The 27,660-nt window shown below is 40.8% G+C and overlaps 1 protein-coding gene and 2 long non-coding RNA genes across 11 annotated transcripts; 1 reads left to right on the top strand and 2 right to left on the bottom strand.

The window, feature by feature from the left end:
* Nucleotides 1-2,682: 2,682 nt before the first annotated feature.
* On the bottom strand, nt 2,683-27,157 carry LOC125770880 (high mobility group protein DSP1). Of its 7 annotated transcripts, none has more exons than XM_049441222.1 (6): nt 26,933-27,157; nt 13,442-15,325; nt 7,333-7,542; nt 6,673-6,836; nt 6,405-6,579; nt 2,683-6,286 (listed from the first exon to the last, which is right to left on the bottom strand). In XM_049441222.1, the coding sequence occupies exons 2-6, from the start codon at nt 14,021-14,023 to the stop codon at nt 6,026-6,028; spliced, it is 1,392 nt and encodes a 463-aa protein (XP_049297179.1). In that variant the 5' UTR covers nt 14,024-15,325; nt 26,933-27,157; the 3' UTR covers nt 2,683-6,025. The 7 variants fall into 7 exon arrangements, with proteins under 7 accessions (XP_049297179.1, XP_049297100.1, XP_049297260.1 ...); XM_049441143.1 differs by having other exon boundaries at nt 13,442-15,320; XM_049441303.1 differs by lacking the exon at nt 26,933-27,157 and adding an exon at nt 26,852-26,874 and having other exon boundaries at nt 13,442-15,320.
* Nucleotides 10,533-13,037, top strand: LOC125774677 (uncharacterized). Of its 2 annotated transcripts, none has more exons than XR_007421097.1 (3): nt 10,533-10,632; nt 10,988-11,205; nt 12,983-13,037. It is a non-coding gene; the product is annotated as an uncharacterized LOC125774677 (long non-coding RNA). The 2 variants fall into 2 exon arrangements; XR_007421098.1 differs by lacking the exon at nt 12,983-13,037 and adding an exon at nt 11,563-11,588.
* On the bottom strand, nt 11,003-12,533 carry LOC125774661 (uncharacterized). 2 transcript variants are annotated; one of them, XR_007421092.1, is made up of 3 exons: nt 12,464-12,533; nt 11,753-12,107; nt 11,003-11,046 (listed from the first exon to the last, which is right to left on the bottom strand). It is a non-coding gene; the product is annotated as an uncharacterized LOC125774661 (long non-coding RNA). The 2 variants fall into 2 exon arrangements; XR_007421091.1 differs by lacking the exon at nt 11,003-11,046 and adding an exon at nt 11,359-11,402.
* Nucleotides 27,158-27,660: the final 503 nt, after the last annotated feature.

Raw genomic sequence — 27,660 nt, 5'->3', positions numbered from 1 at the left:
ACGGTATCTCGAAAACCCTCTCGCACAATATAATGGTACAGATATATTCACCTAATTAACAAAACGGGCAGCACAACACATACGCATCCGCCACTACACTGCTAAGATTGAAATGATGGAATGCGAGAGCGTGAAGCGGGATCGCTGAAAGGCTCTCGGCTTTCTCTTTTTTTCCTGCGGTGGCTGAGCGAGCTAGATAGATGGAGAGAAGATAAATACAGGGGTGCTCGGTAAAGATTCGTGTGCGATGCAGGGCAGGGAGAGCTGCTTTTCGTTATAAATAAATAAATCGTTGCAGTAATAATTTTGTCGATCGTAAACAAAAATGAGGCGTATCACTCTTATAATTATAAATTAATTTTGTCTAATAATAATAAAGCAAAATTTCTGTTAGCTGTTCCGAAAATGTTTACCTCTGTACTAACTTGTTTTGGCGTAGTATAGTAAAAATTATGCTACACTGTTGCGCTGAGAGGGTTTAATTTTTCGAGAGAGATTACGAACACATTCAAGAGAGTTTCGTTGCCGTAAAAGAGAGCCATGAAAAAACAAACCTTTCGCCTTTAGCTTGAAACGTTTTCCGACTAGATGGCGCTGTTATGGTTCGTGACATAGGAACGAAACATCAGAGCACAAAATGAGCCAAAAAACTTCCTGCCCAACAGCAAGAAAGCCAACTAGATGGCGCTAGTGTGTAATGTTTTCTCATTTACTATTGTAGACCCTTCAACATCACATGTGAATATCGTTTTGCTGTGAATTTTCTCATCAATTTACAGACGATTATGAGATCATGGCATCATGTTAATTACATGCATTGATACTAAACAAATGTTGCACAATAATTCTTACCTGCAATATATGCTAAACCTGAAGAAAGTGACTTCTTCTATCAATAAAACCAAAAACCGACTTCTTTTTGCAACTATCACCTTTGATTACCTGTGCATATATAATCGATCGATTTCCAACGCAAGGATTTGTTTCTCGAAGAAAGCGTAAACTCGTAAGCAGCCGCCCGCAAATAATAATGATCGCTTCCACTCTCGCTCTCGGATGATTGAATCGTTCCCTTTATAGGTTTTACGTGTGTTGTTTTTTTATTGTTATTATCATTATTTCAGCATAAGATGTAGCTAGGTTTGCGTCTGGTTGTATTTTTTCCCCCTTCTGCTTTGTTTTATTTAATTTTGTTTGTTGTTTGCTGTTCTCTTCTTACTACTATATTTCTATAGACTTATAGCGCTAGGAAAAAGGATCTGTTGTTATGCGCCCTCCTGCCGTCTCCGGTGCTCGCCGCCTGTATATATGCATCAACATTCCATTCTGTATGTGTGTGTGTGTGTGTGTGTGTGTGTGTGTGTGTGTGTGTGTGTTTGGTTTGTGTGACATAATGTGTGATAAAGGGCACCAACATGAGGCCAATTTTAATGGGCACACACATGAGCCGATCGATGTGTGTGGGAAGGAGAGGGAAACGGAGTTGAGTTTCCTGCTTAACCGGCCATACAAGTTCTTCGTGTGCACCTAGAAAGTTTTTCAAGTGTTTGTGTGTGTGTCTATGTATTGTAATGCGCGCAATGTAAATGTGCATATGGCGCTATGTAATTCTGGTAAGGGTTTTTTGGGAGGGTGAGTGGAGATATCTAGCAAAAAGGTTATAACGCCCACGATAGCATATCTCTCTTATCCTATCCCCTTCCAATTGTTTTCCATTATTGGCTACTAAACTTGATTTAACGTACATTTTGCTTTATGCTGGCTTCCCCTAACGTTGGCCCTAATCCTTTGTGTTTTTTTTCTTCTTTTGTTTGTTTTCTTTTGCTTCTAAATATGTTGATTTTATTTACATTTACACGTTTTTTTTGTTGCCAGCTTATGCGTAGCCTGCAAATACTACACTCGTGCGTCTCGAACGATGAAGAGTTTTTGGCCGGCGGTAGGATCGAAAGATTCAAGGGAGCGGAAGGAAGCAGCAACGCGCATGGAGAACTTTAACTATGAACTGAACTATGACTGAACTATGGTGAAACTATGAAAAGAACGAGAAAAATAAATCTGAACCAAAGTTCACCATAGTATTGAACACTATCTCTCACCTTTCAACACCACCAGTGTGTGAAATGTACGCAAAATAGGATGGAAGACGACTTTGTAATAGAAGATAGGCTCTTCGCATTTTAATCGTATTAAGCGACATGACAGTTTATGAGGCCCAAACATGCCCCTCGGACTAATCTTGGTAGTCCTACATTTAGTATTTTATTTAAAAACAACCACCTCATCCATATTATGCCATTCTTCCAACGATCTTTAAGCGTCTTACCTAGATGCGTACAATATCACACACGCACACATATTCCAACAATTCCAGTGAAGGAAGAGAATTTAGAACGAATACCTTTCTAAAAAGGCTAATGCTAATGTTAAACATTAACATGTGTACATTACATTACTGTCGCGTAACTTTTTTCGAATTTATCTCGTTTTTTGTGTCAGCGCTTTCTCGATGTTGTACAACATCTTACAAGCACAGAGACACAAACACAAACTCTCTCTCTCTCTCTAGCGCGCGCACGCACAAACACGGTTTTTCTCCGGGGCGGGTGAGGATTTTAGCTAAATTTTCTTTCTTCATTCCCTTTTCTCACTATTCTCTCCAGTGGCTGATAGAGATCGCTCTTGTTAGCTTATGATGATTTTATATTTGTTTATTAATGTTTTGTTTGTTGTTGTTGCTTTTGTTTTGCTCCTTTCTTAATCATTTGTATTGTGTGTTGAGTGTTCCATGTTTTGTTGTTTTTTTTTGTTGTTCTATGCGTACGTACTATACCTTTCATTTATTTGTTTTAATTGTATGCCGTTTTGCTGTCTCTGCTCGCGGCCTTAGAGTTCTTATCGCTTTCTACTAATATCGCTTCCTTCCTATAGTTTTGTGAACAGTGTTTTTTTATCGCTGCTTTTCCACCACATTATCCTCCCTTATTCATGATCTTTTTCCTTCCCTACCCTAGTCCTTGCGCGGTCTGGCTCCGCGTTCGTCGTGCGCGGCGAGACGAGAAGCAGATGGCAAAAATAACTAAAACTAATTTAAAAAAAAAACATGTGTGTGGGTTTTTCACTAATTCTATAAAAAAAAATATGGTTCCATCATGACGAATGACAAAAACAGGGCGAGAGGACAAAAAAAAAGAAATTAAACGTTAAGTATAATCCAACTAATCGCTCCAATTAGTTTGTAATCGGACTAATACTCCCACCTTCATCTTCCACACATTCTTTCTGTCTCTTTTGGGTTTTAATTCAGCTCTCCAAGTTGTCCAACCTTCTATCCATCGTTTTCCTATTATCCCTCCGCGCCATTCCGCATCCTCTCATTAGTACTTTCGAGTTTTCTCACCTACCAGCCCTTACTAAAAACTGTTTAATTCTTACGCTTGTTTTTGTTTTGTCCTATAAAATGTTGCTTCAAATTTTATTACAATGTTTCCGCCTCGCACTTCGCAATGTGGAGTGGGGAGGAGGATGAGAAGAGAGAGGGAGTGCGGGGAGAGGAAGGGAGAGGGAAAAAATGTGAGTTGTGCATGTGTGTGTGTACGTGTGATACTTTGTTTCGTTTCAGATTTAAGTTTTCATTTATTTTGTGACACCAATTTTGGTTGCGCCTCCATTGTGTCATATAATGATACTGTTCTTACATTTTCCTACCAACACACGCACACACACACACACCCACACACAAGGTCTGGACGTGGCGGTTTTATTTAGTTTATCTTCATTCCATTTGCTTCTTAATCTTAAACTGTTCTTGTCGTGTTTGCTGGTTGCCTTTAATTATGTTGGTTGTTGTATTTTTTTTTGTTCTTCTCCTTCCCTTATATGATTTTTTTAGCGCCAATATACGTGCCGTCTTACTTACTGCTAAGTCTACTACAACACACACGCAAACACACCCCTCTTTCACTACAGGATACCCCCGGCGGAAGGGCAAAGTGTTGCAAAGGAGCTTTGCTGGGTTGCATGATAAGGGACGAAGGAAGGGAGGAGAGGTTTGGTTGGTTGGTTGTTTGAAACGGGGAGAGCGAGTGTTATGCCACTCATACCACAACGCCCCCACATACACACAGTAGGTTTCTGTCCCACGGTTAACGGATCACTACTACACATCGAACTATAAAATGGGCATGTAACGGAAACAAATGTAATTTGGCGATTAATGCTGAACTTATGCAAACTTACGATGTACGTATGCAACTGAAACTCGTTTAACTGTCGTCTTCAATCGTGAGTCCTTTTTCCCGAGCCGTACAAGGCGAGTGAATGCGAGAAAAGACGACTATATAAAAGGAAAGCGGAGGAAGGTAGGAGCGATGGACGAGAAAGAGATGGAGAAAAAAACCCATTGTCGCGCATTCCTCTAAATATGGATTACTTATATTTCTTTTACATATGGTTGATTTGTTAGAACATTTGTTTTCTTTTTGACGAGTTCGTGTTGCTTTCCATTCTGGCCCTGGCTAAGTGAAATTCAATTTTTTCTTAATGACATCGGTCGGTTCGTTCCTGCTGTGTGTTACACAATGGCATCACAGCATAACGCTTTCCTCCTCTGTGTGTGTGAGTGTGTAATCCACGTATTCCTTTTTCCCGGTTGTTCGCAAGAGGCTTTACTTATTTTTTTCCATTTATTTTGTGTGAAGAAAAGTAGTGAATTAAAAAAAAAATGGGGATGCATTTTGACAACGTAAAAAGAAAAAATAAAAGAAATTATAATAATGCATAATAGCGACAATGTAATGCATTACTTTCCGTACACCGACAAAGTCGAATATAAGGTCGCGCGCGCTAGTTGTAAAATCCGATGTGTGGAGAACTTAAAATTAACGCTCTAAGAATGTCTTAGAAGAGACACTAGTTGTTTTTCCCCCAAAAGAAAACAAACAAACAAACAAACAAAAAGATACGTCCCGCATTTTGTATCTTTTTCTTCTTCTTCGAAGGCTAACATTCTATAAGGGAGACAGGATAAGGTTTCGTACGAAACGAATCAGCTTAATCAAATGAGAGTGTGATCGTGTCGATTCGTTATCGCCGCTAGCGCTCAATATGTGCCAAAACCCCCTTTGTTTTCGTAATATTTAAGAACCGTCCTCGTTCGCGACTCCTAAAAACGCTACAAAAAAAATGCGCGCGCATATACACGCACTTTATCCAATGTAATTCTTTACAGTGTGGCACCCACCCATTAGTGTGTGGTGCGCTATTTTATCCTAAACTGATCTGTTTTCTTCTTCGCCATCCCTTTCCCCCACCCCTTTCTCCCATACAGCTTTCTACTTTATAGGCTCTCTTCAGGGGGGGAAGGGGGACACAGAGGACTGGGAATCTATAGAGCATAATTGCTTATACTAAACGATGCTCCTTTCCTATACCTTCTCTTACTATCTTTCCTTCCGCTGCTTTCCTTTCGTCTTCTTCCTTTTCTCTCTCTCTTTCTCTACCTTTCATTTCTGTTGTACTTGGCTTAGAGTTCTCGTTCCTTTTCAAAACGCAGCGTATATTTTTTTTGTTTTTATTTTTCTCTCTTGTTGTTTTACTGCTGTGTGTAACCTAGGCGCTAAATATGCATCGATTTACCGATGATTTTACAGCGTTGTGTCCTCTTCCTGAACATGTTTTCTTTATAAGGGGTGTAGTTTAGATTATAAAATAATAAAAAAAAAACTAATAAAATTACTGCCTGTACTAAATTATCGTTATAATTTGTATGTTTTATGAGCGTCGATGTGAGAATGTGTCTATTTGCCTGGGAACAATAATTTCAAATAGCTATTGAATTTGTTTTTTTTTTGTTGAAACAGGGTTCTAAGAACGGTAGCGTTGGGGGTAAGCTAATGAAAGAGGAGATAATGAAAATGTGGCATGAGGGGTGGTTGTTCGGAGCGGGAGGGATCTGTTCTGGGGAAGGGGAGGAAAAATTTTGAGGTGGTGTGAATGGTGTGGTTGCGCTGCCTACCCCCACACATTACTCGTTATCGTCCTCATCACCATCCTCCTCGTCATCGTCATCGTCGTGCTGCTGTTGAACGGCGGCAGCGGCTGCTGCGGCAACAGCCGCGGCTTGCTGTGCCTGGACGACTTGCGCCTGTAACTGGGCGGCGGCAGCCTGCTGCACATGCTGCGGGAGATGTTGAAGCCCTGCCTGTTGCAACTGTTGCGGCAAGTTCAAACCAGGTGTGCCGCCACCTTGTTCATTTTTACACTTCAGCTTATACTCGGTCATCTCCTGCGCGAGTTAAGTGAAAAAAATAACAAAAAAAAACACACCAAAAAGAAAGAAACAAATTAGCATTGGTTTCAAAAAATGGATGATAAAAACGAGACAAGGACAAAAAAGCGCATACCTGTTCATATCTTTGCTTATCCTTTTCGGCCATTTGTTCGTATTTCTGCTTTATTTCCGCATCCATATCTGACCACTTTCGACCAAGCTCCTTCGCGATATCGCCCACCCCATACTCCGGATTCAACGCCTTAACCTTGTTCCGCTCATCGTGACAGAACCAGAAAAATGCCGAACTAAAAGGATAAGATCGAAACAAATATGAATTAATGCATCAGAACCGATGACGAGATGCGGATCGGTCCGTCCGGATTTTGTGCCATACTTACAGCGAACGCTTCGGTGCGTTGGGATCTTTAAACTGCTTTCGTTTTTTACCCCGTCCTACCACAGCGCCCTTTGGAGGCACATAGCTTTGCATTTCAAGCTCGTACCGAGCCTTATCCTTCTCAGCCATCTCGTGAAAACGCTGCTTTTCCTTGTCCAACATCGTCTGTAAAGAATAAATCGGGTAGAGCATCCGTATTGAACACAACATAAACCCACCCTACCCCTCCTGCAAGTGGCGGTGGTGGAAGCTAGTGGGGCTCGTTTAATGGAAGCGCTTAAATTACCGCGCTTAAACTTAAACTGCATTAGATATGGAAAATTCGATCCAACACATCATCTTAGCATCTTACGCTAAATGAGCTTCATGAAATATAATTTACATTTACAAAGCAACCATTATTAATGGAAGGTTCTTATACGAAGGAAAATTGCCAAAAACCAAATGTGCATTCCTTGTTAAAGGAGGACACCAGTTTTGTTTCTGCTTAGTTTGACATTTTGCAAAACCAAAACAACGATAGCATGCTTTGCATTCGCTGTAACTGTTTGGCCACGGGTCGCCAAAGGATGTGTGTCCTAGCACCGTCTTCTTACATTCCCTTTGTACATCATCCCCACCCTTCGTTTCCCCTACCCCCCCTACAAATCAGACTACTTACCTTCCATCGTTCGGCACATTTGCGGGAAAATTCAGCAAATATGACCTGCTCCTCCGGATGTTTCTTCTTATGCTCTTCTCGACAGGTTTGCACGAAAAACGCGTACGCCGTCATGCGCCCCCTCGGCTTATTGTCTTTAACCTTACCACCAGCAACAGTACCGGTGACCATTTTATTCAGAATAACATTATTCTGGACATGCGTTTGACTCTGTAAAGAATGGTAATGAGAACAGAAACAGAAGAAAATGGATAAGTGAAAATTTAATAAAATCGCTGCACACTCAATCAAAATCATCAGCACTTTGGGGGGCAAAACATACTGTGTACCTACCAACAAGTCATATATATTACTGTTAACATGCAAAACCATTTGTTAATAACTACTAACGAAGAATATAATTTTGACAGGCGCGCTCAATTATAAATAAATAATCAATTTGGGTTATTTTCTAAAAATTCATCTAAAATATCATTTTCATAATGCGTCGGAAAACCGAATGATGCGTATAGATGATTGTCTTCAACAATGGAAATTTGCATTCCGAAATGGTGTGGAGAAAATGCGATGTGCACCCAGGGACAGTATAGAATTCTAAATCCATAACCAGGGAATAATCTTTCTTCGAACAGGTCTCTAAATTCTTCGCTTACACCCAGAGATATGATCATGCGATCGTCTAATCGTATATATCCTAATCTTCCACCTAAATCTCTATTATAAACCACATCTACGATTGAATACCCTAACACTAAACAGTTCTGTGCGACGTACGCCATCGTTTGTAACAAATCACAAAACCCTTTTTGGCCACGCACGGCTAGCGAACTGGTATTTAAGCCTGCTGCACAGAAAGTACACAGAAAATAAGCACGCGTTTCAAATAAGTGCGAAAGGCAGGATTCGAAGATGGTACAATTCGGACTGAAGGGATAAGGTCAAGCCGAACAAGATGCAGAACTATAAGATGTGCGAAACACACGGTTTCGTGGCAGCAATTCATTTCCGTTTTCAATAAACGCATCGGACAAACTGTTGCGTTTATTAAACGGAACAACCGGAACTAGATAATAATAAGAAATTGGTGTTCTTAAATTAAACCCTGTAAAACACCTTAAATTAAATTGTGTAACAAAATAAGGTAAACGTGTAATAAAATAATTTGCCGAAAATTTGTCACACCTAACTTCATCACCTTGATATCGCCTTACGTCAATTATACAAACATTAAACTATCAAACATACAAAAACAGCAATAAAGCAAGCTCAAATCTGATTTCCACTGCCTACATTTGTTAATATGCTTGTTCAAAAAATCATGCCACATTGGGGAAAGTGTTTCCAGCTCATTTCTGCTGCAATAATTTGTTCTGTTTCGACAACCAAGATGCATGTATGCAACATGTGCTTACGACATGTATTACAAGGTTTATAGAACAAAAAGTTTTCTGAGACGACAATTGTATGACAATATTTTACAAGATTTTAATGAGCAGCTTCATAAACGACAAATCCCAGAGCAGCATCCAAGGGGCACCGTATATCTCGGGGACTACCTGTATTACCATATATTTATTATTCAAAGCGCTCATAGAGATCCTATTTGACAAACCTCTTCGAGAAATATTAAAGGTTTTAAATTAGAAATAATAGCAAATTAGCGATCAACATTTTTTATAACGCATGCGTACAAAAGAGATGGATCCGTATAAAGCTCTCCTTTTTAATTTTTTTTGTACAGATCACACCTCACATTCATAAACCTTGTTTGGGCATAATGCTGGTTAGCGGTGTGAATACACTCCACTCCGGATGCACACCTAAAACCAAGCTGCGCCCGTCAATGTATACACGTGTAGGACGATTGTCGAAGGGCTAGTTACGGCGCGTTTACACTGTTCCTTTGCTGACACGGTGTAAACGCAGCTATGAACATACAGCTTCCGGTTAAGCACTTTCTTTTCTCCTTGGTGCGAGCAGCAGGTAGGTCGTGTTCTTGTACTTCTACTGTGCGTGAAGGTGAAATGTAATAGAAAGGATGCGTTTACTGTGTTTCTTTTTGTTAATTAGAACGTACAAAGTAAATCAAAGATACTTTTGACTTTATAAGGTAAGTAATATTTTCATTTACATACTCCTCTTCGAATCCGAAGGGCTCTTCTCAGCGCCCGTGCCATTTTGACAGCATGGAACAGAACAATTGTAATTCGCGCATATTGCATATTGCTATTGGTTTCGTTTTTCTCGTGTTGTGTGAAAATAGTGTTGCAAATAATGCAGTATTTTCGTGAAATATGTAAAATTATTTCAATTTCTTATCCAGGAGGGTGCTATCGCCCTCACTCATCCGGCCCCCATTGTACTACCGGCATCGTGAAATATGTCATGCTTTCTCGCTCTTCTAGCGAATCTGCTAAAGCGAGCGGAAGCGGGACGGATTCAAACAAAAAAGTTGCCGATTGTTCTAATCTCCGTCATCGATGAAAATGGCGTCCATCGGCTAAAAGCAAATGAAAGATTTTGACGCGCGTTATTTTCTCGCAAAATCATCTCGTTTTGACATGTTTGTAAATGCGAGAAGGGATGACCATTTTACAAAAAAACGATTCGGACATGTTTTTTTCCAGTAATTCGTATGATGGTTTATCAATGTGTTCGCGTTATTTTCAATTACGTTCTCATTTAATAAAGAATTACTTTCTCATTTTATTCATTCTCATTTTAAAAATTACATTCGTATTTTTGCATCAGCTTCTTCTAATTATTTCGTTTTTCATATCTTTCCAAAGCGAATATCAATTAACGGAAGAACAAAAACTCAACAACAATGCAAACGTTTTTTTTTTCATTCTCTTCCAACAAATTTCCTTTCAAAATACAACCAGTAAAATATGTGTTGTACGGTGTTCTGCCGTACGAATGTATTTACCGTGTTTAATATAAAGGTGAATTACTTCCTACAGCAGCGTATCGTTCAGCAGAATATCAACCAACTGAGGACACCTCAACAGTGGAAAGGCAACATATTGGAAGCTTTTGCATCGTATTTTAAGAACTCTTCTTTTGAGGATTCTTAACCTTAATCAAAGATTATATTCTACATTTTCCTCTAATTGTTTCTTTATTCTTTATCTTTTTAGTTGCGGTTCACAAATATTGCAAAAAAAGACTCAACAACAGTCCAAAGGTAAGATCCCAATCCATTCTCTTCCAACAAATTTCCTTGCAAAATACAACTAGAAACATTTGTGTTGTTTGGTGCTCTGCCGTAGGAATGTATTTACCGTGTTTATTATAAAGGTGAATTACTTCCTAAAGCAGAGTATCGTTCAGCAGAATATCAACTAACTGAGGACACCTCAACAGTGGAAAGGCAACATATTGGAAGCTTTTGCATCGTATTTTAAGAACTCTTCTTTTGAGGATTCTTATCCTTAATCAAAGATTTTATTCTACATTTTCCTCTAATTGTTTCTTTATTCTTTATCTTTTTAGTTGCAGTTCACAAATATTGCAAGTAAAGACTCAACAACAGTCCAAAGGTAAGATCCCAATCCATTCTCTTCCAACAAATTTCCTTGCAAAATACAACTAGAAACATTTGTGTTGTTTGGTGCTCTGCCGTACAAATGTATTTACCATGTTTATTATAAAGGTATCTCATTTGCTTACGGCAGAGTATCGTTCAGCAGAATATCAACCAACTGAGGACACCTCAACAGTGGAAAGGCAACATATTGGAAGCTTTTGCATCGTATTTTAAGAACTCTTCTTTTGAGGATTCTTATCCTTAATCAAAGATTATATTCTACATTTTCCTCTAATTGTTTCTTTATTCTTTATCTTTTTAGTTGCGGTTCACAAATATTGCAAGTAAAGACTCAACAACAGTCCAAAGGTAAGATCCCAATCCATTCTCTTCCACCAAATTGTCTTGCAAAATATAACTAGAAACATTTGTGTTGTTTGGTGCTCTGCCGTACAAATGTATTTACCATGTTTATTATAAAGGTATCTCATTTGCTTACGGCAGAGTATCGTTCAGCAGAATATCAACCAACTGAGGACACCTCAACAGTGGAAAGGCAACATATTGGAAGCTTTTGCATCGTATTTTAAGAACTCTTCTTTTGAGGATTCTTATCCTTAATCAAAGATTTTATTCTATATTTTCCTCTAATTGTTTCTTTATTCTTTATCTTTTTAGTTGCGGTTCACAAATATTGCAAGAAAAGACTCAACAACAGTCCAAAGGTCCCAATCCATTCTTTTCCAACAAATTTTCTTGCAAAATACAACTAGAAACATTTGTGTTGTTTGGTGCTCTGCCGTAGGAATGTATTTACCGTGTTTATTATAAAGGTAAATCACTTCCTAAAGCAGAGTATCGTTCAGCAGAATATCAACTAACTGAGGACACCTCAACAGTGGAAAGGCAACATATTGGAAGCTTTTGCATCGTATTTTAAGAACTCTTCTTTTGAGGATTCTTAACCTTAATCAAAGATCATATTCTACATTTTCCTCTAATTGTTTCTTTATTCTTTATCTTTTTAGTTGCGGTTCACAAATATTGCAAAAAAAGACTCAACAACAGTCCAAAGGTAAGATCCCAATCCATTCTCTTCCACCAAATTTTCTTGCAAAATACAACTAGAAACATTTGTGTTGTTTGGTGCTCTGCCGTAGGAATGTATTTACCGTGTTTATTATAAAGGTGAATTACTTCCTAAAGCAGAGTATCGTTCAGCAGAATATCAACTAACTGAGGACACCTCAACAGTAGAAAGGCAACATATTGGAAGCTTTTGCATCGTATTTTAAGAACTCTTGTTTTGAGGATTCTTAACCTTAATCAAAGATTATTTTCTATATTTTCCTCTAATTGTTTCTTTATTCTTTATCTTTTTAATTGCGGTTCACAAATATTGCAAGTAAAGACTCAACAACAGTCCAAAGGTAAGATCCCAATCCATTCTCTTCCAACAAATTTTCTTGCAAAATACAACTAGAAACATTTGTGTTGTTTGGTGCTCTGCCGTACAAATGTATTTACCGTGTTTAATATAAAGGTAATTCAATTGCTTACGGCAGAGTATCGTTCAGCAGAATATCAACTAACTGAGGACACCTCAACAGTGGAAAGGCAACATATTGGAAGCTTTTGCATCGTATTTTAAGAACTCTTCTTTTGAGGATTCTTAACCTTAATCAAAGATCATATTCTACATTTTCCTCTAATTGTTTCTTTATTCTTTATCTTTTTAGTTGCGGTTCACAAATATTGCAAAAAAAGACTCAACAACAGTCCAAAGGTAAGATCCCAATCCATTCTCTTCCACCAAATTTTCTTGCAAAATACAACTAGAAACATTTGTGTTGTTTGGTGGTGCTCTGCCGTAGGAATGTATTTACCGTGTTTAATATAAAGGTAATTCAATTGCTTACGGCAGAGTATCGTTCAGCAGAATATCAACCAACTGAGGACACCTCAACAGTGGAAAGGCAACATATTGGAAGCTTTTGCATCGTATTTTAAGAACTCTTCTTTTGAGGATTTTTAACCTTAATCAAAGATTATTTTCTATATTTTCCTCTAATTGTTTCTTTATTCTTTATCTTTTTAGTTGCGGTTCACAAATATTGCAAGTAAAGACTCAACAACAGTCCAAAGGTAAGATCCCAATCCATTCTCTTCCAACAAATTTTCTTGCCAAATACAACTAAAAACATTTGTGTTGTTTGGTGCTCTGCCGTAGGAATGTATTTACCGTGTTTATTATAAAGGTAATACATTTGCTTACGGCAGAATATCATTCAACAGAACATCAAAATTGGCTGCAAATTCACAACATTCAATAGTAACTAAAAATTCGTTGTTTCTTGAAGTCAAGAACATCCGCATATGATTGCGTCACACAATCTATTGCTTAATGTACATTGTTAACACAATAGTTAAGAAATGTTTCGATGAATGTTGAGATATAATGACAAACTGCACAAACTTTTGTATCCTCTTCTTTTTTTTTGTTCTTCTTTATATCGCTTATGACAGCTGCGGACTCTTTTGGTGGTGTGAGAACCCACCCACGGGTGTATAAACACGTACCTGATGCTGTTGAGTTTGCTGTTGCTGTTGTTGCTGTTGTTGTTGTTGTTGCTGTTGTTGCTGTTGCTGCTGCTGTTGTTGCTGCTGTTGCTGCTGTTGCAGGGAGTTGTCAAGCGCGTTCTGGCCGCCCGGATACCACCATTGGGTGGTGGGCGCTGTGCTGGACATGGTCGGAGGGTCACCGGGCCGTGCCACCACCGTGCTCATGCCGAGCCGGTAGTCGTATGGTGCGTTCGAGGTGGACACCGTCACACCCGACATCGTGGTGACCGGGTTCTGAAAGCTGTTGGCCATTTTGTACGAGAACAGCTGCTGGGTAGCGGATGTGGACGTTGTGCTGTTGTTCCGGGCGCTGTCGTTCTGCTGCTGCTGTTGGTTCTGCTGCTGCTGTTGCTGCTGTTGCTGTACCGCGACCTGATGCTGCAATTGGGCCGCCTGCTGTTGGGCGAGCTGCTGTTGATGGTGCTGGTTGATGAGATGCTGATGGTGCTGCAGTGTTTGCTGTTCCGTCGACGAGATGCCACCCGGCCACCAGACGGCGTCCTCACGCGTACCCCAAGCACCGCGATGGTGCTCCGACATCTTCCTCTGCTGCTAGCCGACACACGACACGCGGTACGCGCACGCTGGCGGCTGTCGGTAACACCGAACAATGGAACCAGAGAGGAAGGATGGCGAATGATACAGAGGGGGGGAGGAAAGGTTTGGTGTTGGGTGGGGGGGTTGGGAGAGATCGCGTGACAGAAGGCGAGATGTGGCCCGATTTTTAGTTGGCAGCGTAACACACGCTTACCAGTTGACACACCGGTAGTAAGTATTTGGACGACACCTTTTTTGGCCGTACACTCTTCTGTTGCCCGTTTGTTTTAGCTTGGCTGCTCTTGTGGTTCTTCCTCCCTATGTTGTCCTTTTTTTTTCCCGTCGCTATCTTCAACTCAACACGAGGCGCGTCTTGATGGGTGAAATACACACGGCGAAGGGAAGACCGTGCATTCCAATACTATGCTCCAACATAAACAGGAATCCTTGAGACCGGTGTACGATGATTTCGCAAACCTTATCGGGCGCTTATTGCTTTTATTGACCGCCAAATTGAGGGATAAACGGTGGGATTACACAAAACACACCAAACTAAACCGGTTAACTTTAAAACAACGAAAACAACAACTCCTCTTCCGCACAAAAAAATACCGGGGTTCTGTCTGTAGTCGGCGTTGTGCTAAAGGCAACTGGACTCGTCCTTAACTCGCTCGGTCTAAGTTCGCCGCTGCTGTCACTGATGCTGCTCCAAAGGCTGAAGGCAATATTGATGTTGTTGACGATCTGTCACTACTTCTACTCATCCTTGGAAGGATGTTGCTTGGACACTCGGATACGTTGTTTGCTCGTTTCCCTCTCGCGCACACGGCACACACAAGTGCGTGACGTTTTCTTCCCAGGCGGCACTACTGGTTCTTCACACCACCGAACGTCCTAGTGCCGGCCGCTTTCTCTGCTTGTTCGTGCGTGCACGGTGATGAGACCAGCAACGAATCTTCTCCTTCTGCTGCTGCTACTTTCGATGATGCGGCAATACAACGATGCACAACAGTGTCCGTGCGCCAGCGGTGCATCCAGGCGGTGTTGTATGTTGGGGGGTAAGTAGAATTACGGTTTGTGTTGTGTCGGTTTGTTTATTGTTTGTTACTGTTGTTGCAGAATTTAATACAAAAAAACTCCGTTTTCTTCCGACCGATCACCACCTATACTTTTGCGCTTTGTTTCACAACTACACCACGATGCACTGTTTCATATGCGCGCGCACTCACTCTCTCACTCTCTCTCTCTCTGTTGAAATCACACGCACAAGGGTGTGCACTTTGTTCTGTTGTTTCGCTAACTGCACTTTGCATAACCAAAAACAAAAAGTAAAATTAAATAATATAACCAATGAATCATTAAACAATCACAACACACACATACAACCTTAGGTAAGGTTGACGGGTTGAGTTTATGCGTAGCTGTGTATGTGTGTACGTGCGCGCACTTTATCACTTTATCTAGATAAATGTTTTTCATTTCATCTTATTGGGGTGTGTGTGTGTGCGTATGTGTGCGTTTGCTAATATTTTTAATACAGTTCTTATTATTATTTTCTTCCCTTCTCTCTTTAGGGGATGCACAAGAATGGGCGTGTGTGTGTGTGCATGCGTCTATTACTTAGGAACGATTAAATGTATTGCTCATTTACCCACTCACACACATTCTTGATTAATCAATGAAGACAACAAACCCATAAGGTAAGTATCCGATCGTGAATTTTAACACCCGGCTGGGAGTTGTTGGATGTGCAAATTTATCATATTTACATTCGTCTCTTTGCTGCTCTCTTCAATCTAAAATAAACACATAATATTGTTGAGATGTTAAGAAAAAAAAACGATTTCAACACACACATTTTGTGTGCCCTGTGTGTGTGTGCGTGTGCGCGCGTGTGTGTGAACACATATTGATGACATTTCAATTAGCTAATTTAAATACACTTTTAGCACCCGTTGGGTTGATTTAAGTTGCAATTGCATAGTTTATGTAAATTGGCATTTTATTGCTGAAGGATGACTAACATCCTCCGGTTGCTTTTCTTTTATGATTCTTTTTAACACCCCCCCTTTTGCAATGTGTGTTTATGTGGTCGTGTATGCCTCCGGCTGTTGGGTAATGAAATTAACACATCATATTCTTTACCCCACTAAAGACCAGAAACATCTTTCTGCACACGGTTGTGTTGATGTGCAGCTAACACAATTTGCTTTGCGAGCTCAGGATTTATTGCTGTGCATTTGCTTGTTCCTTCCTCACTCATCCGAAACCCTCGGGCCATCAGCCTCCCAAGCAAATAATGCATTTGTGGCGATTGTCTGGTTCGTTTTTCGCACCCGATAAAAACATAAAACTCCAAAAGCCATAAAAAAGGAAGCTAACCCGTTCGATTTCGTTAAGGATGCTTGTCCCGGTTTCTTTAAGTGCTATTATGCAGTCGGATGCACTTTTAAACGCTTTTGAAACATTTACCATTATGAAAGTGTGTCATTTCGATATCATGCTAATGGCATTTCCTGTTGTGCATTATTCTAATACATTCGCGAAGATTGAAAACTCTGCCCTAAACCATTTTTTAAACAATTTTTTTATGCAGAATAAGATGAAACTATCATGGATACGCGTGTGTGTGTGTGTTTTAGGGTCTTCAATTTTTTACTTTTAATTTTTCCTCACCCATTCTACGAATTATACACATTCCATAAATACTTTTCCGTTTTCCTTTGTTTACAAAATCAAATCCTACAAAATCTGCACTGAAATCTTCCCAGCTAATCGCACCCTCTTTACAATTCAAAGGTAAAATAACAAACACACATACAACCACTTGCTCACCAGAGCAGACACCGCAGAGACACATCATTGAATACCATCTGTGTGTGTTTTAGAAAGGGAAAAAATAATAAGAAAAAAAAACTTATCGAAAACACACCTTCGGGAGTACAAAATTTCAAGACGATTCGTCACCCTTTTCATTTATTCATTTGGTGACGATTCGTGTAATTTTTTTTTGTCTCTCTTGTCCTGGTCCGTGTGGATCATGTTTTGACAGCGAATTAAAACGTCAAACCCGGCACGATTAATCCAGCATTCATTTCGCCGGTGAACATTGAAGTGGTCGCAAGCTTGGTGCAGAAAAGAAGGTCTTGTATTTATGCTTCTTAAAACGTTTCCTGACGGGATATATTTATTATACAAATATTCTCCGATAATATTGAACTAGTGTAACCACCGAATCTGCCGAATATCGAATATGTGAATGTATGTGTATTTTGCTTTATGCGTGTGTGTGAGTTTGTGTATAAACTATTTCGTTACTTTTGTTCTATTAACTTTTTCTGTTGAGTTATGGCTTATCAATATCGATATTTGGTAGTCTCTTGAAAAAATTGTCACAATAAATAAGATTTTTAGTGATAAACATCCACAATCTATCAAAAATGGACAACAATACAGGATGTGATGATTCAAAGTATTCAAAAAATGAAGTTCCAAAATGTTGCGTAAGTAAGGCCTATTAGAGCAATATTTCCATTCTTCAAGAATCAAACAATACTGAACTTTGTGTCTCGGTCGGCGTAAGAAAAGACATACAGTGGAACGCCGATTATAAATGCTCCTCGGAACTCTTCCCTTGCCGGATAATCGAGTATCACGGATATTAGGCACAACTCTTTTTATTGGTAAATGTTAATGTTTAGTGTGTAATGGGTAGACTTTTTATTCTAAAGCAAGTGATTAATTTTCTTAGTTACATTTTGGAACATAAATCTGTTCTATTTGGTCGAACTTGAGCAAATTGTATCATTGCCTATGAAGGCTTTTTTAATTCATGCTATCATTGGTTTTGCAGTTAATATGTCAATTCGCTTTTGGAACTGTCATTTCCGAGCTGCACGGATAATGGGACAGCTGGATAAAAGGTACCCGGATAATCGGCGTTCCACACTATACATGTAAGTAGTGAGTAGTTCTGTTTTCTTGAAGAATAACAGTAAGTATCAAAGAAGTACAATCTAGGGTTGGTGGCCGGGAACTGCAATCCACCAAAGCTGTTTCCTTTTGCTCTTCTGTTCGATCGTCGAGCATCGTAGATTTTGCTGAACAATAAACGATCGAATGTAAACCATCTCTAGACTATTCAACGAGCAATGAATTCATTTTGGTTTCAACTTCAACACTAATTCATTATAAAACAAGCTCGTACCCTCGTGAATTAATGGCAATTGAATGTTTATTTGTGTTTTTTCTTTGGATATTTAAATTTGATATTAAAAATTCAATATTCGTTACTGTTTTTACGGTAGCAGATGTATGGGAAATATGCTTGGTAGTTGATAATTTATTGTTTACATTTCTAACATTCTTATACCAGCATTGGCGATGTGGTGCTATGGTCGGTGCTATGCGGTGTTGCATGTGATAAACAGGTCCACACGGCAGTACGGGGGATCAAATCCCATCCGGACCGTCTCCCCGTACAAGGACTGACTATGCGGCAACGTGGGAAAAATAAGTCTAGTACGCCAGAAATGGGGACATAAGGCCTAAGTGGGCGGTGTCGGAAATCTTTGAGGCTTTGGAGCGTAAGCCCAATACGATGGAGTAATACAAGAAGGCCCAGGAAGCTGGACTCCTCTATAGGACCTTGCAGAGAGAAGAAGAAGAAGCCAGCAATGGCCGCCATGACCTTAGAGGTCGTTAAACTAAGAAGAGAGACCCCCGCTCCCCCTTACTCACCCAACCCTTTCATATTTGCTCTGGCTTTGCCCCGTTCTTGATCGCAATTTCGCGTACAAAATAGTGAAGTTTGTGTTATTCTAACAAATCCATTTCTGATTTTAAACACACACGCACAATTTTGTTGTTGTACATAATTAGAAGAATATAAAATAATGTTTCGGTGATCGCACGGCAAAGACCGCGTTTGGGTGGCCAATAGCTGATGCTTAACCTAAGATCCGGAGATCCGGCGCCATGCCTGCCACCAACAATAACAGCCATACGCGTGCGTGCGTGTGTATGTGTGTGTGTGTGCTTTAGTAAGTCGGTACCAGGTGCGTGTGTGTGTGCGCAGCAGCAGCAGCACACCATCATCACATTCCAAGTAAAATGGTGGACGCATCTTAAGAGTGAGGTGAAGAGAATGAGAACATGATGAAACCACACGTCCACTTCTCCTCTTCTATCGCATTTGGATCCCTTTTTGTTATACATTAAGTTATACAAATATGCAAAACAATCAATATAACAGAAATAGTAACACGTGTTCATAATACACATACAAGTGAAAAAGAAAAATGAAGTAATGCAACATGGAGTGAACATAAAGGAATTTTATGTTTTCCCTAACACGGCTAAGGCGCGTGCATTTCTCACAAGAGGGGGGGAGGTAGAAGAGAGCAACGGAAAATGATAACGTTCAGCTTCTTTTTATTGTTTACAAGACCTGGTTAAAGGGTTGCTCTAATATTTGCGACCGGGGGTAAAGATGCATTTAGTGAACTATTGCATTTTTTTCACGCTTCACCATTTTCCAACACATTCGATATGTGCATATAAAAAAATCAGTAAAAAGATTTGAAACAAAAAAAACATTTTTACCGAACTAGTGTTCGTGTGCTTTTGTACGGTAATGGATGCGCGCCGTTCAGGGGACGCCTGTGTATAACCGCGCGTACCGAACACAAAATGGCAGCAGTGCGAGCTAGACAGCGCTACTTTAATCGTGCTCGCTCGCTCTCGTAATGCAAGCAAACGACACGCACACACTCAATGGCAGCTCGTAACGAAAAGCGTTTGGTATGAATTTATGTAGATGTGTGTGTGTGTGTGCGTGCGTCATGTACCGGAACGCGAGCACGCGCGCGCGGGCGCACTCGTTTTCACGCGCAACAAACACACACAAACAACTAAACATCTACATATACATAAAGGGAACACACGCTCTCGCCGTGTGTATTTGTGAGCCATACAGCCAACTGGCAACTGAAAAAAGGACAAAAAAAAGAAACACGATGGAGGTGTTCGGTGAAAAATCGATCCAAAAATTCAGTGCTATAAGGCAATGCAAGTTGTTAAAAAAAAACGACAATAAAACTAATTTAAATTAAAGCATGTTTTGAGATTATTTCATTCCTAATCTTTTTCAATATACTACTTCGTACCAATATAAAACCTTTTAGTATTATTTGGTTCCTTTAAGCGCTCACACATGTTGGCCCTAGGGTGTCTAAAGAAGATTTTCTATTTCCTTGTTAAAAAAAAAACACACACACCAAATCATAAGCGTATAATTATGTCACGTACACAACATAGGACGTGTAAAAAATAAATCCTTTTATTAGCTGATATTAGAAAATAATATCCTGCCACAGAAGGACGTTTCGACTAGCATTAGATTTCTTGGCGTATTTCCTCGAACTTTTCCTAAATAACATGCCGCAAAGGCGTATTAACCCGTAACGCACATGAATGGGGTTGGTGGGGAAGGAGATGGGAGGAAATGCGCGCGCTAACCATCATGGCGGCATCGAATGTGAGTGTGTCATGTGTTGGTGCGTTAATACAGTCGTGTGTATTACGCGTAAGCAGCCGAAAAAGCGCGCGCGAACTGCAGCTGCGTTTTCTTTGGCGTCGCCCTTCTAAAACGATGCGGGGGCTACACCGTTTAACTACCCCGAAAAAGAAAACTAACCCCTAAAAGTATGGGGTATATGAGAACTTGCGTTTTTTTCCATGTTTCTCGCCGAAGCGAACAAATATTCCAATTCTTCTATAACTTCTATAACACCAGAGCGCGCACAAGACCAAAAATACACTACGCCAATATGGTCCTATTTTGTATGGAGTTTCGGCTCCTTGGTAATGTTTCTTCAAGTGCTCTTTTTCGCTCAAGATATGCGATATTTAGTTTCTGGGCTAGTTTTTATACCATGTTTGCTATTAATTACACGAAAAAATACCAAAACAACCTGCGCCGTGACAGCATATTTCTTTTCAGTGCCATGCAAAGATCACGTGAAAAGGAATTCAATCTTCCATTCTGATGTTTCCCGTTTCCTTCCAGCTGGAGACGAATGAAAAAAAACATAAAAAACCACGTAACTAAAGATAGCACATACGCATATCATTTTAAGCAAAAAGGTCCTATCTTAGCGATGAAAGAATGAAAACCCCCAACAAAACACACAAAATAACTTCTAGGCCTGATTTTTTCAATATATCCCGTGAGCCTTCAGTGCAAACGAGGATAATATTATATATATAAATGGCGGCCCTACCAACAGGGGACGCCATTGCGCACGCAGCACGCGGTGAGCGAACGAAACGAAGATGAGCGTACAAAAGAGCACATTTCATCGTAGGAAAATGCGTGAGTGTGCGCGCTCTCAACACTGCCACCGCGTGTTTGTCCATGCAGAAACCCAGCCAGCACGTGAGATGAGAGTGAGTGCCGGGCGTGTGAGTGAGAATACTGTTTCTCACCGGGGGCCCACGATGAGCGTTCACTATGGAAACGATCAAGGACAAAAAAAATACACAACCGACCAAACAACGCGTGCAGCGGCACTTAAAAGATGTGTTTTTATTTCCGAACGCGCGCGCGCTTCATTAGTTTTTTTCACCAACAAAACACACATTTCGGGTCGAGAACTATGCGATGGATAGGTTTCTGCATTCTAAGTGGATTCAAATTTATGTTCTTTTGTCAAAAGATAAAAGAAGGATGTTTTAGCGATGGTGAGGCATTTTTTCCATGTCAAATCATTTTCATCTATCGAAAAATAATATAACAAAACAATTTTCTAACTTGCTTATCCACCATAATGCCTTCCACAGAGCAGAGGTTCAACGAACTAATGGAATCCTCCATTCTGTTTTATTCTTGATTTCCTTTCTGTTACCTACTGGGTTACAAGTTTAGAGGGGAGAAGGGAAGGGCAGGGGTGGATCTATGTTTTATAAAAAAAACATAATATTTCTCTACCCGCACCGAAGAGAAAAAGTCTAAAGTGTAGACATAGCTAAATTTTAACACAATTTAATAAAATATCCACGTTTTTTCTTCTGACTTCCATTTTCAAAAAAACAAAAAAAAACAACGGTACGCGCAGGAAGAAAAATTATCTACTTACACACACACACGCGCGCACACAATGCACTCACACACATAATAGCGTAAAATATAAAAAAGAAAGAAAGAGACAGGGCACCGGAAAGAGAGAAAACCCCCCACGAAAGCCTTGGTGTGTGGAATGGATGTTTGGCAATATGGACGACAGAGCGAGAAAGGGTAATATAACACGTACGCAACCGAAACCCCATACACATCCACAACGGGGCGCGCACTCACATTTCCGGCATTCGATGGAAGCAGGGTTTTGTGTGTGTTCGGTGTAGCCCTAAAGTTTGTCTCTTTAAAGTTTTTTTTTTGTTTTGTATTAAACAAAACTAATGTTTCTTTTGCAAACCATTATTTGTTGCTACGCTATTTTGCTTGTAAGCTTTCCTTTGCGAGAGTCGTACAGCACTATCTTACGCACACACACACACACATACACAGCACACGCACACCACACGCACGATTTTCATTTTCGGTTCCATTTTTCCTCTTTTGTAGCTCGTTCCCCCCTTAAACCGTTTCTTATTAAGGGGGCAGAGGCCAGGAGCTTGCTTTTTCTCCGACGGACGGTGTTGCTGCTGCTGCTGCTGTTGTGTTTGCTGGGTTGTGCTGCAGCTACTGATGATGGGCTTTTGTTTGAATTGTGGTGTTATTTTAATGATTGGTTGATTGTGCGTTTTCTCGATTGACCGGATACTAAAAACCCAACAACAAAAAAACACATTCCCTGATCAAAACACTTATAGGGGCAGGGAATGGTTTCTTCCTTTTGTTAATGTAGAATTTCATTTTCTAAAAATTCAAAAACTTTCTTCTATTTTTCCTGCTACCAAGCGAACAGGCGCCACCGATCTCTCTCTCTCTCTTTCTATCTTTCTTTCGCACGCACTCACGTAATAACACTTATTCTCCCTATAGAGGAACGCTGCTGCTGGCACTGATGCTGGTAGTGGTGGTGCTGCTGCTTCGTTTTTTCTTTTTTGAGCGGTTGATAGTGAACAAAATCCGGCGCAAATGTGATCCCCCCGGAGCGAAAGGGCAAACGTGAGTGAACGAGATGGTAAGATTGACAAAAAAAAAAGAGAGAAAGGCGTTTTTGGCATCGAGCGAGACGCACGAATGGAAGTGAAGCCGTAGTAGCGGCGCGGCCTGGTGTACACTTCCATTTTTAGTAACTCATCGCAACGCGGTCGTGTATGGTGGTGGTAGTAGTAGTAGTAGTAGCTGTTGCTATAGTTTAGTAGTAGCAATTGGCAGCGCACACCACAATATTAGCCATTTAAATTGTGCAACTTTGCCTCATGCTTTTTTTTCCATTCCTGGTCGCGGGGAGAGGGTTTGGGGGTTTGATAGATTCGTTTTTTTTTTGTAAGAAGACTTTTTTCACACCATCCCGAGAAAAGGCACACTATAGCCGACATAGCTTATATACACGAAACTACACTACAGACTGCTCTCACGCGACGTGACGACGCAGTTGCTTCTCCCGTGGCAACATTTATACCCCCCGTCCTCTGCCGTTCTCGCCGCGTGGTTTCTTATTCCCTATTCCAGAAACAAAAAGTAAATCTTATTCTGCACACATTTTATTCGATTTTCTCTAAGTTCCGGTCCCGTGCTTTGTGCTTCCTTCTTTAAATGAACAAATTCATCCGTAGCCTATCGATTATATTGAGATGTTTTCTCACTGATTTTACACAACGCACACACACACTGCTACGTAGCACCAAACTACGCTACCATTTGTTCGAAACTATATATTTTCGTTTTTATTTTGTTTTGTTACTTGTGTGATCGAAAACGAATCGAAAATCGTGAAAGAAAAACTTATTTTTTTCACATAAAATCGATCGCCATTGGCCTGAGACGCGTATATACACAGCAGAGCACACACACACTTAATATATGCACACACACACATACGCACACACAGACACAATCTTCTCTTGTTGAGGGATCTTAAAACGTCCTTTTAAAAAAAAAACCGATTCCCAAGCGGCCCAAATATGCTACCGGGGTAGCAGAGACAAAGCGAGAGAGCGCACCAGCTGCGCCACCAAACCGATGTGAGAGCAAATGAGAAAGAGATACTGGTGATGCTGGTAACGCTAGCTGCTTACAGTAGACGCCGTACACTGCTGCTTGCTGTTCTGCCCGCTGTCGACCAGCAACTGTACTGTGGCAATGGACGGTCGCTGTACAGGGCATCCGTGTACACGGCGCGCACACACTAGATGGGGCTCGCACGTTACGAAGCCAAACGCTTACTCACCGCTCACCGAGTGAGAAAAGCATCGCGCGAGAGCAAAAACCCCGAACCCGGGTGGGATATCGCGCGTGAGTTGGGTCGATACACATGACGCGCGCGGTGTTGTGCTGCTGCTGCTGCTGCTGCTGACGCACACGCCGTAGAGTACGCGCATTCAATAGAGATGCGCCATTGCTTACATCTTCTCGCGCGTACATGTACGAGGGGCGGCGAAGGGGAGGGGGGGGGAGGGATGGTGGCCGCAAGCACGCGCGTAAGCAGAAATGATCTCATTTATCGCGCGCGCCCGTGTGAGTTTGAGTGTGAAATACGAATGCAAGCGAATTTTCGCTCTTCTCACAAGTCGGTTTGATGTTGCGCTGCGTTACACAGCTGCCTCTCTGTGGCGAGCCAATCGTTGAAGTTAAAACGGCTTTTCATCTGCCAGCTCTCTGAGTTACCCTGCTCACTCGTGACCTCGCAAGCGTGAGAAACGAGAAGCAAAGCAAAAAAAAAACAAGCCATTCTCATCTCATCCTGCCAAGTCTGGAGGAATCCGCAGCTGCTGTGTGTATTTCCGACTGAAAGCAATTGGAAACAATGTTTTTCTTACCGACGCAAGAGACATCCGGTAAGCAACCGTGTCTAACTCGAACTTTTTATTTTGAGAGAAAAACATGTTTGCAAAATGTGCGATTCGCATTTGAACACTTCAAACTGTACATATGATGATGTTCAGTGAGTACGACTATCCACACACAATGCGAAACTTGAGACAAACAATACTGAAAGAAAACAATACTATTCTTTTTCCATAAATATTGCAAACAAAAAAAAACAATCTATAAAGACGTTACTCTATAAAACGTTACTGCTAATAACGTCAATTTTGACATTTCACGTCAATTTTTGACATAAAATAAGGGTTAAAGAGAATATCATCACTATGATTTCTCTCACTTACTGAGTTGATTGTTTTAGAAACAAGCAATGTGTGTGCATAACTAAAATAATGGCATTTATATATCGCCTTTCATGCCTTCATTTGGGCCATTTTATTTCGCTTTCATACCTTCATTTTGTTTGCATGTAGAAAGGAAAGAATATATACACTAAATGAGTGTTTTTTCTTCTCTAAAATCTAAAGATCAGCCTCTGAAGAAGCTTCTGTACTAGCTAAGCAAAACCGGCTTAAGCTATGGCGAATAAAGTGCTAAATGGTATCGCGTGTACAGTAACGCCATGCGGTTACTCACAACAATGAGATGATCTGGTGAAAAGAGCAGTTCGCGCTTTGTCTCTAATTTGCGTTACCTACTAATCGCGTCTCACATTTGGACGCACACTGTAGCACTAAGCCATCTAAAACACCATGGTGTCGCGCGCGTTATTCGGCCCAATAAGAATAAGGTACGCTCAGCGCCCATTATCAAGCTAAGCTACCAATACTATCGCACGCAAAAAAACATACACGGCGCACACGCACCTCGGTAGCAATATGCGCGCGCGCGCGTGTGTGTGCGTTACAGCAGCAAAGATAGTGCCGAGAAGAAACAGCTTGCGATTTTTTCTCACTTTGGCACGTCACTTACTTTTAGTACGTTGCTCTTGCGCGGGGCGGCGCTGCGTTCGGCAACGTTCATCGCAATGACCTGCCGCACACAACTCTACCAACACTATTTTCTACTGCCCTCTTGTCAACGTTTTATAGTGCTACCTACTCCCCCCTGGTTTGTTTTGTTTTGTGCTTGATAATGGAAAATGTGTTTTTCTTTTGACATTTGAGGATATTGAGAAAAATTAAATCAAATTAAAGGATTTGAATGGACTTTTTTTTTGTTTCTTCTTTTTGTTTTTTTTTGTTCGCTCCATCTCGCGGCGCATTTTGTTTTGTTGCTCTATCTAAAATGTCTCTAAACACACACACACAGCCACACACAGCCACACATAGCCATTCGTGTACCTTTATTCTTAGGTTTAAAATGAGTGGCGCTTTTTTTTTGTTTGGTGGTGTGTGCCAACGCGTTGATTGTACAGCTTTTTTTTTTTAAATTGAGTTTATGTTGTTTTTGTTTCTGAAATGTTCGAACAATTGTTTAATGCTGCTGGTTTGGTGGATTAAATATCGATTGTTTTTTTGGATGTTGGACAACTGGATGGATCGAAGGTAAGCCCCGCAACAATCACACCGCACACAACGCATTTGTACACCGCGTACACACATACCCCCACAACTGGAAAGGTTACTGGACGACCCTTTTATTATCCCCATTGGTTTTTTAGAGAAGTTTAAAGGATGGTTAAGATTATGGCGCACCATTGGCGTAAGGGCTATAATTTTAAGGGGGGGAAGGATGATGCAGAACACATCCCCATCCTTCTATTTTCCTTCCCCCCACAAACATACATACACACACACACGCACACACAGAGTCTACAACACTCAGGTCACACGCACTTGCTGCTGTCCGGTAAGATTGAGGGTGGGCAGCGAGAAAACGCTGCGAAGCTGTTTTAAGCCGCTACACACAACACACACCTCGTGCTTTTTGGAAGCTTTTGATTGCTTGTGCTTGCCTCCGGGGGTTTTTTTTCCTTTCTTCTCTTCTGTCTATTGCCTCACATAGGCCACTGGGGGCTTGCTTCTACTGCTGGGTCTGGTGCCTTGCACGCTTTGCTTGCTTGCGCTGCCTGCTTGCTGCTTTGTATGTTCACTCCACTCACCGTACAATAGGAAAATACGGTAAGCATTCACCAGTGCAGCTCGACGGAGGTCAAGGAAAAAAGCGACTGTACCGTACGCGTATATGTTCGCACGGAGGTGCGACCGGGACAGCGCTATTATGCCACCACCGTTCCACCCTACCTCCGGGCCCCGCTACACACCACATTGCCCGCGTACCCTACGCGCATCTACTCTCACTCGCTCTATTCTACTAGATGTGTGCGTGCATTGTGTCTGTTTGTGTGTGTGTATGTGTCAATGTGGTAGCTTGCAAGAGTGTGTGAATTTTTCCTCCATTTTTTAAACAAACCACATGAACTGTTTGCCACAATAAAGTGTTGCAAAAAGTTATGGCAAATCTTCCAGGGTTAGGTGACTTGTGTATGCATGCATATTGGATTGTTTGTTTCTGCTTCATCAGAAAGGAAGAAGTAAAAAAAAACACACACACACAATTCCGAACCCAAAACGGCTAAAGGCACACATCAATTGGCTTCCCATTTTTTGTCGTGTTGTCTCTTTCACGCACGCTGTGTGAATTT

The sequence above is a fragment of the Anopheles funestus genome, chromosome X (genome assembly GCF_943734845.2).
Source record: "Anopheles funestus chromosome X, idAnoFuneDA-416_04, whole genome shotgun sequence".
NCBI lineage: Eukaryota > Metazoa > Arthropoda > Insecta > Diptera > Culicidae > Anopheles > Anopheles funestus.
This window is presented reverse-complemented; position numbering and strand designations above follow the sequence as displayed.

Coding starts and splice junctions, on each gene's coding strand:
- LOC125770880 (XM_049441222.1), bottom strand. CDS start 14,023: ATGTCGGAGCACCATCGCGGTGCTTGGGGTACGCGTGAGGACGCCGTC. Junction 6,837..7,332: donor AATGTGCCGAACGATGGAAG/GTAAGTAGTCTG, acceptor TATTCTTTACAG/ACGATGTTGGACAAGGAAAA. Junction 6,287..6,404: donor ATAAGCAAAGATATGAACAG/GTATGCGCTTTT, acceptor TAACTCGCGCAG/GAGATGACCGAGTATAAGCT.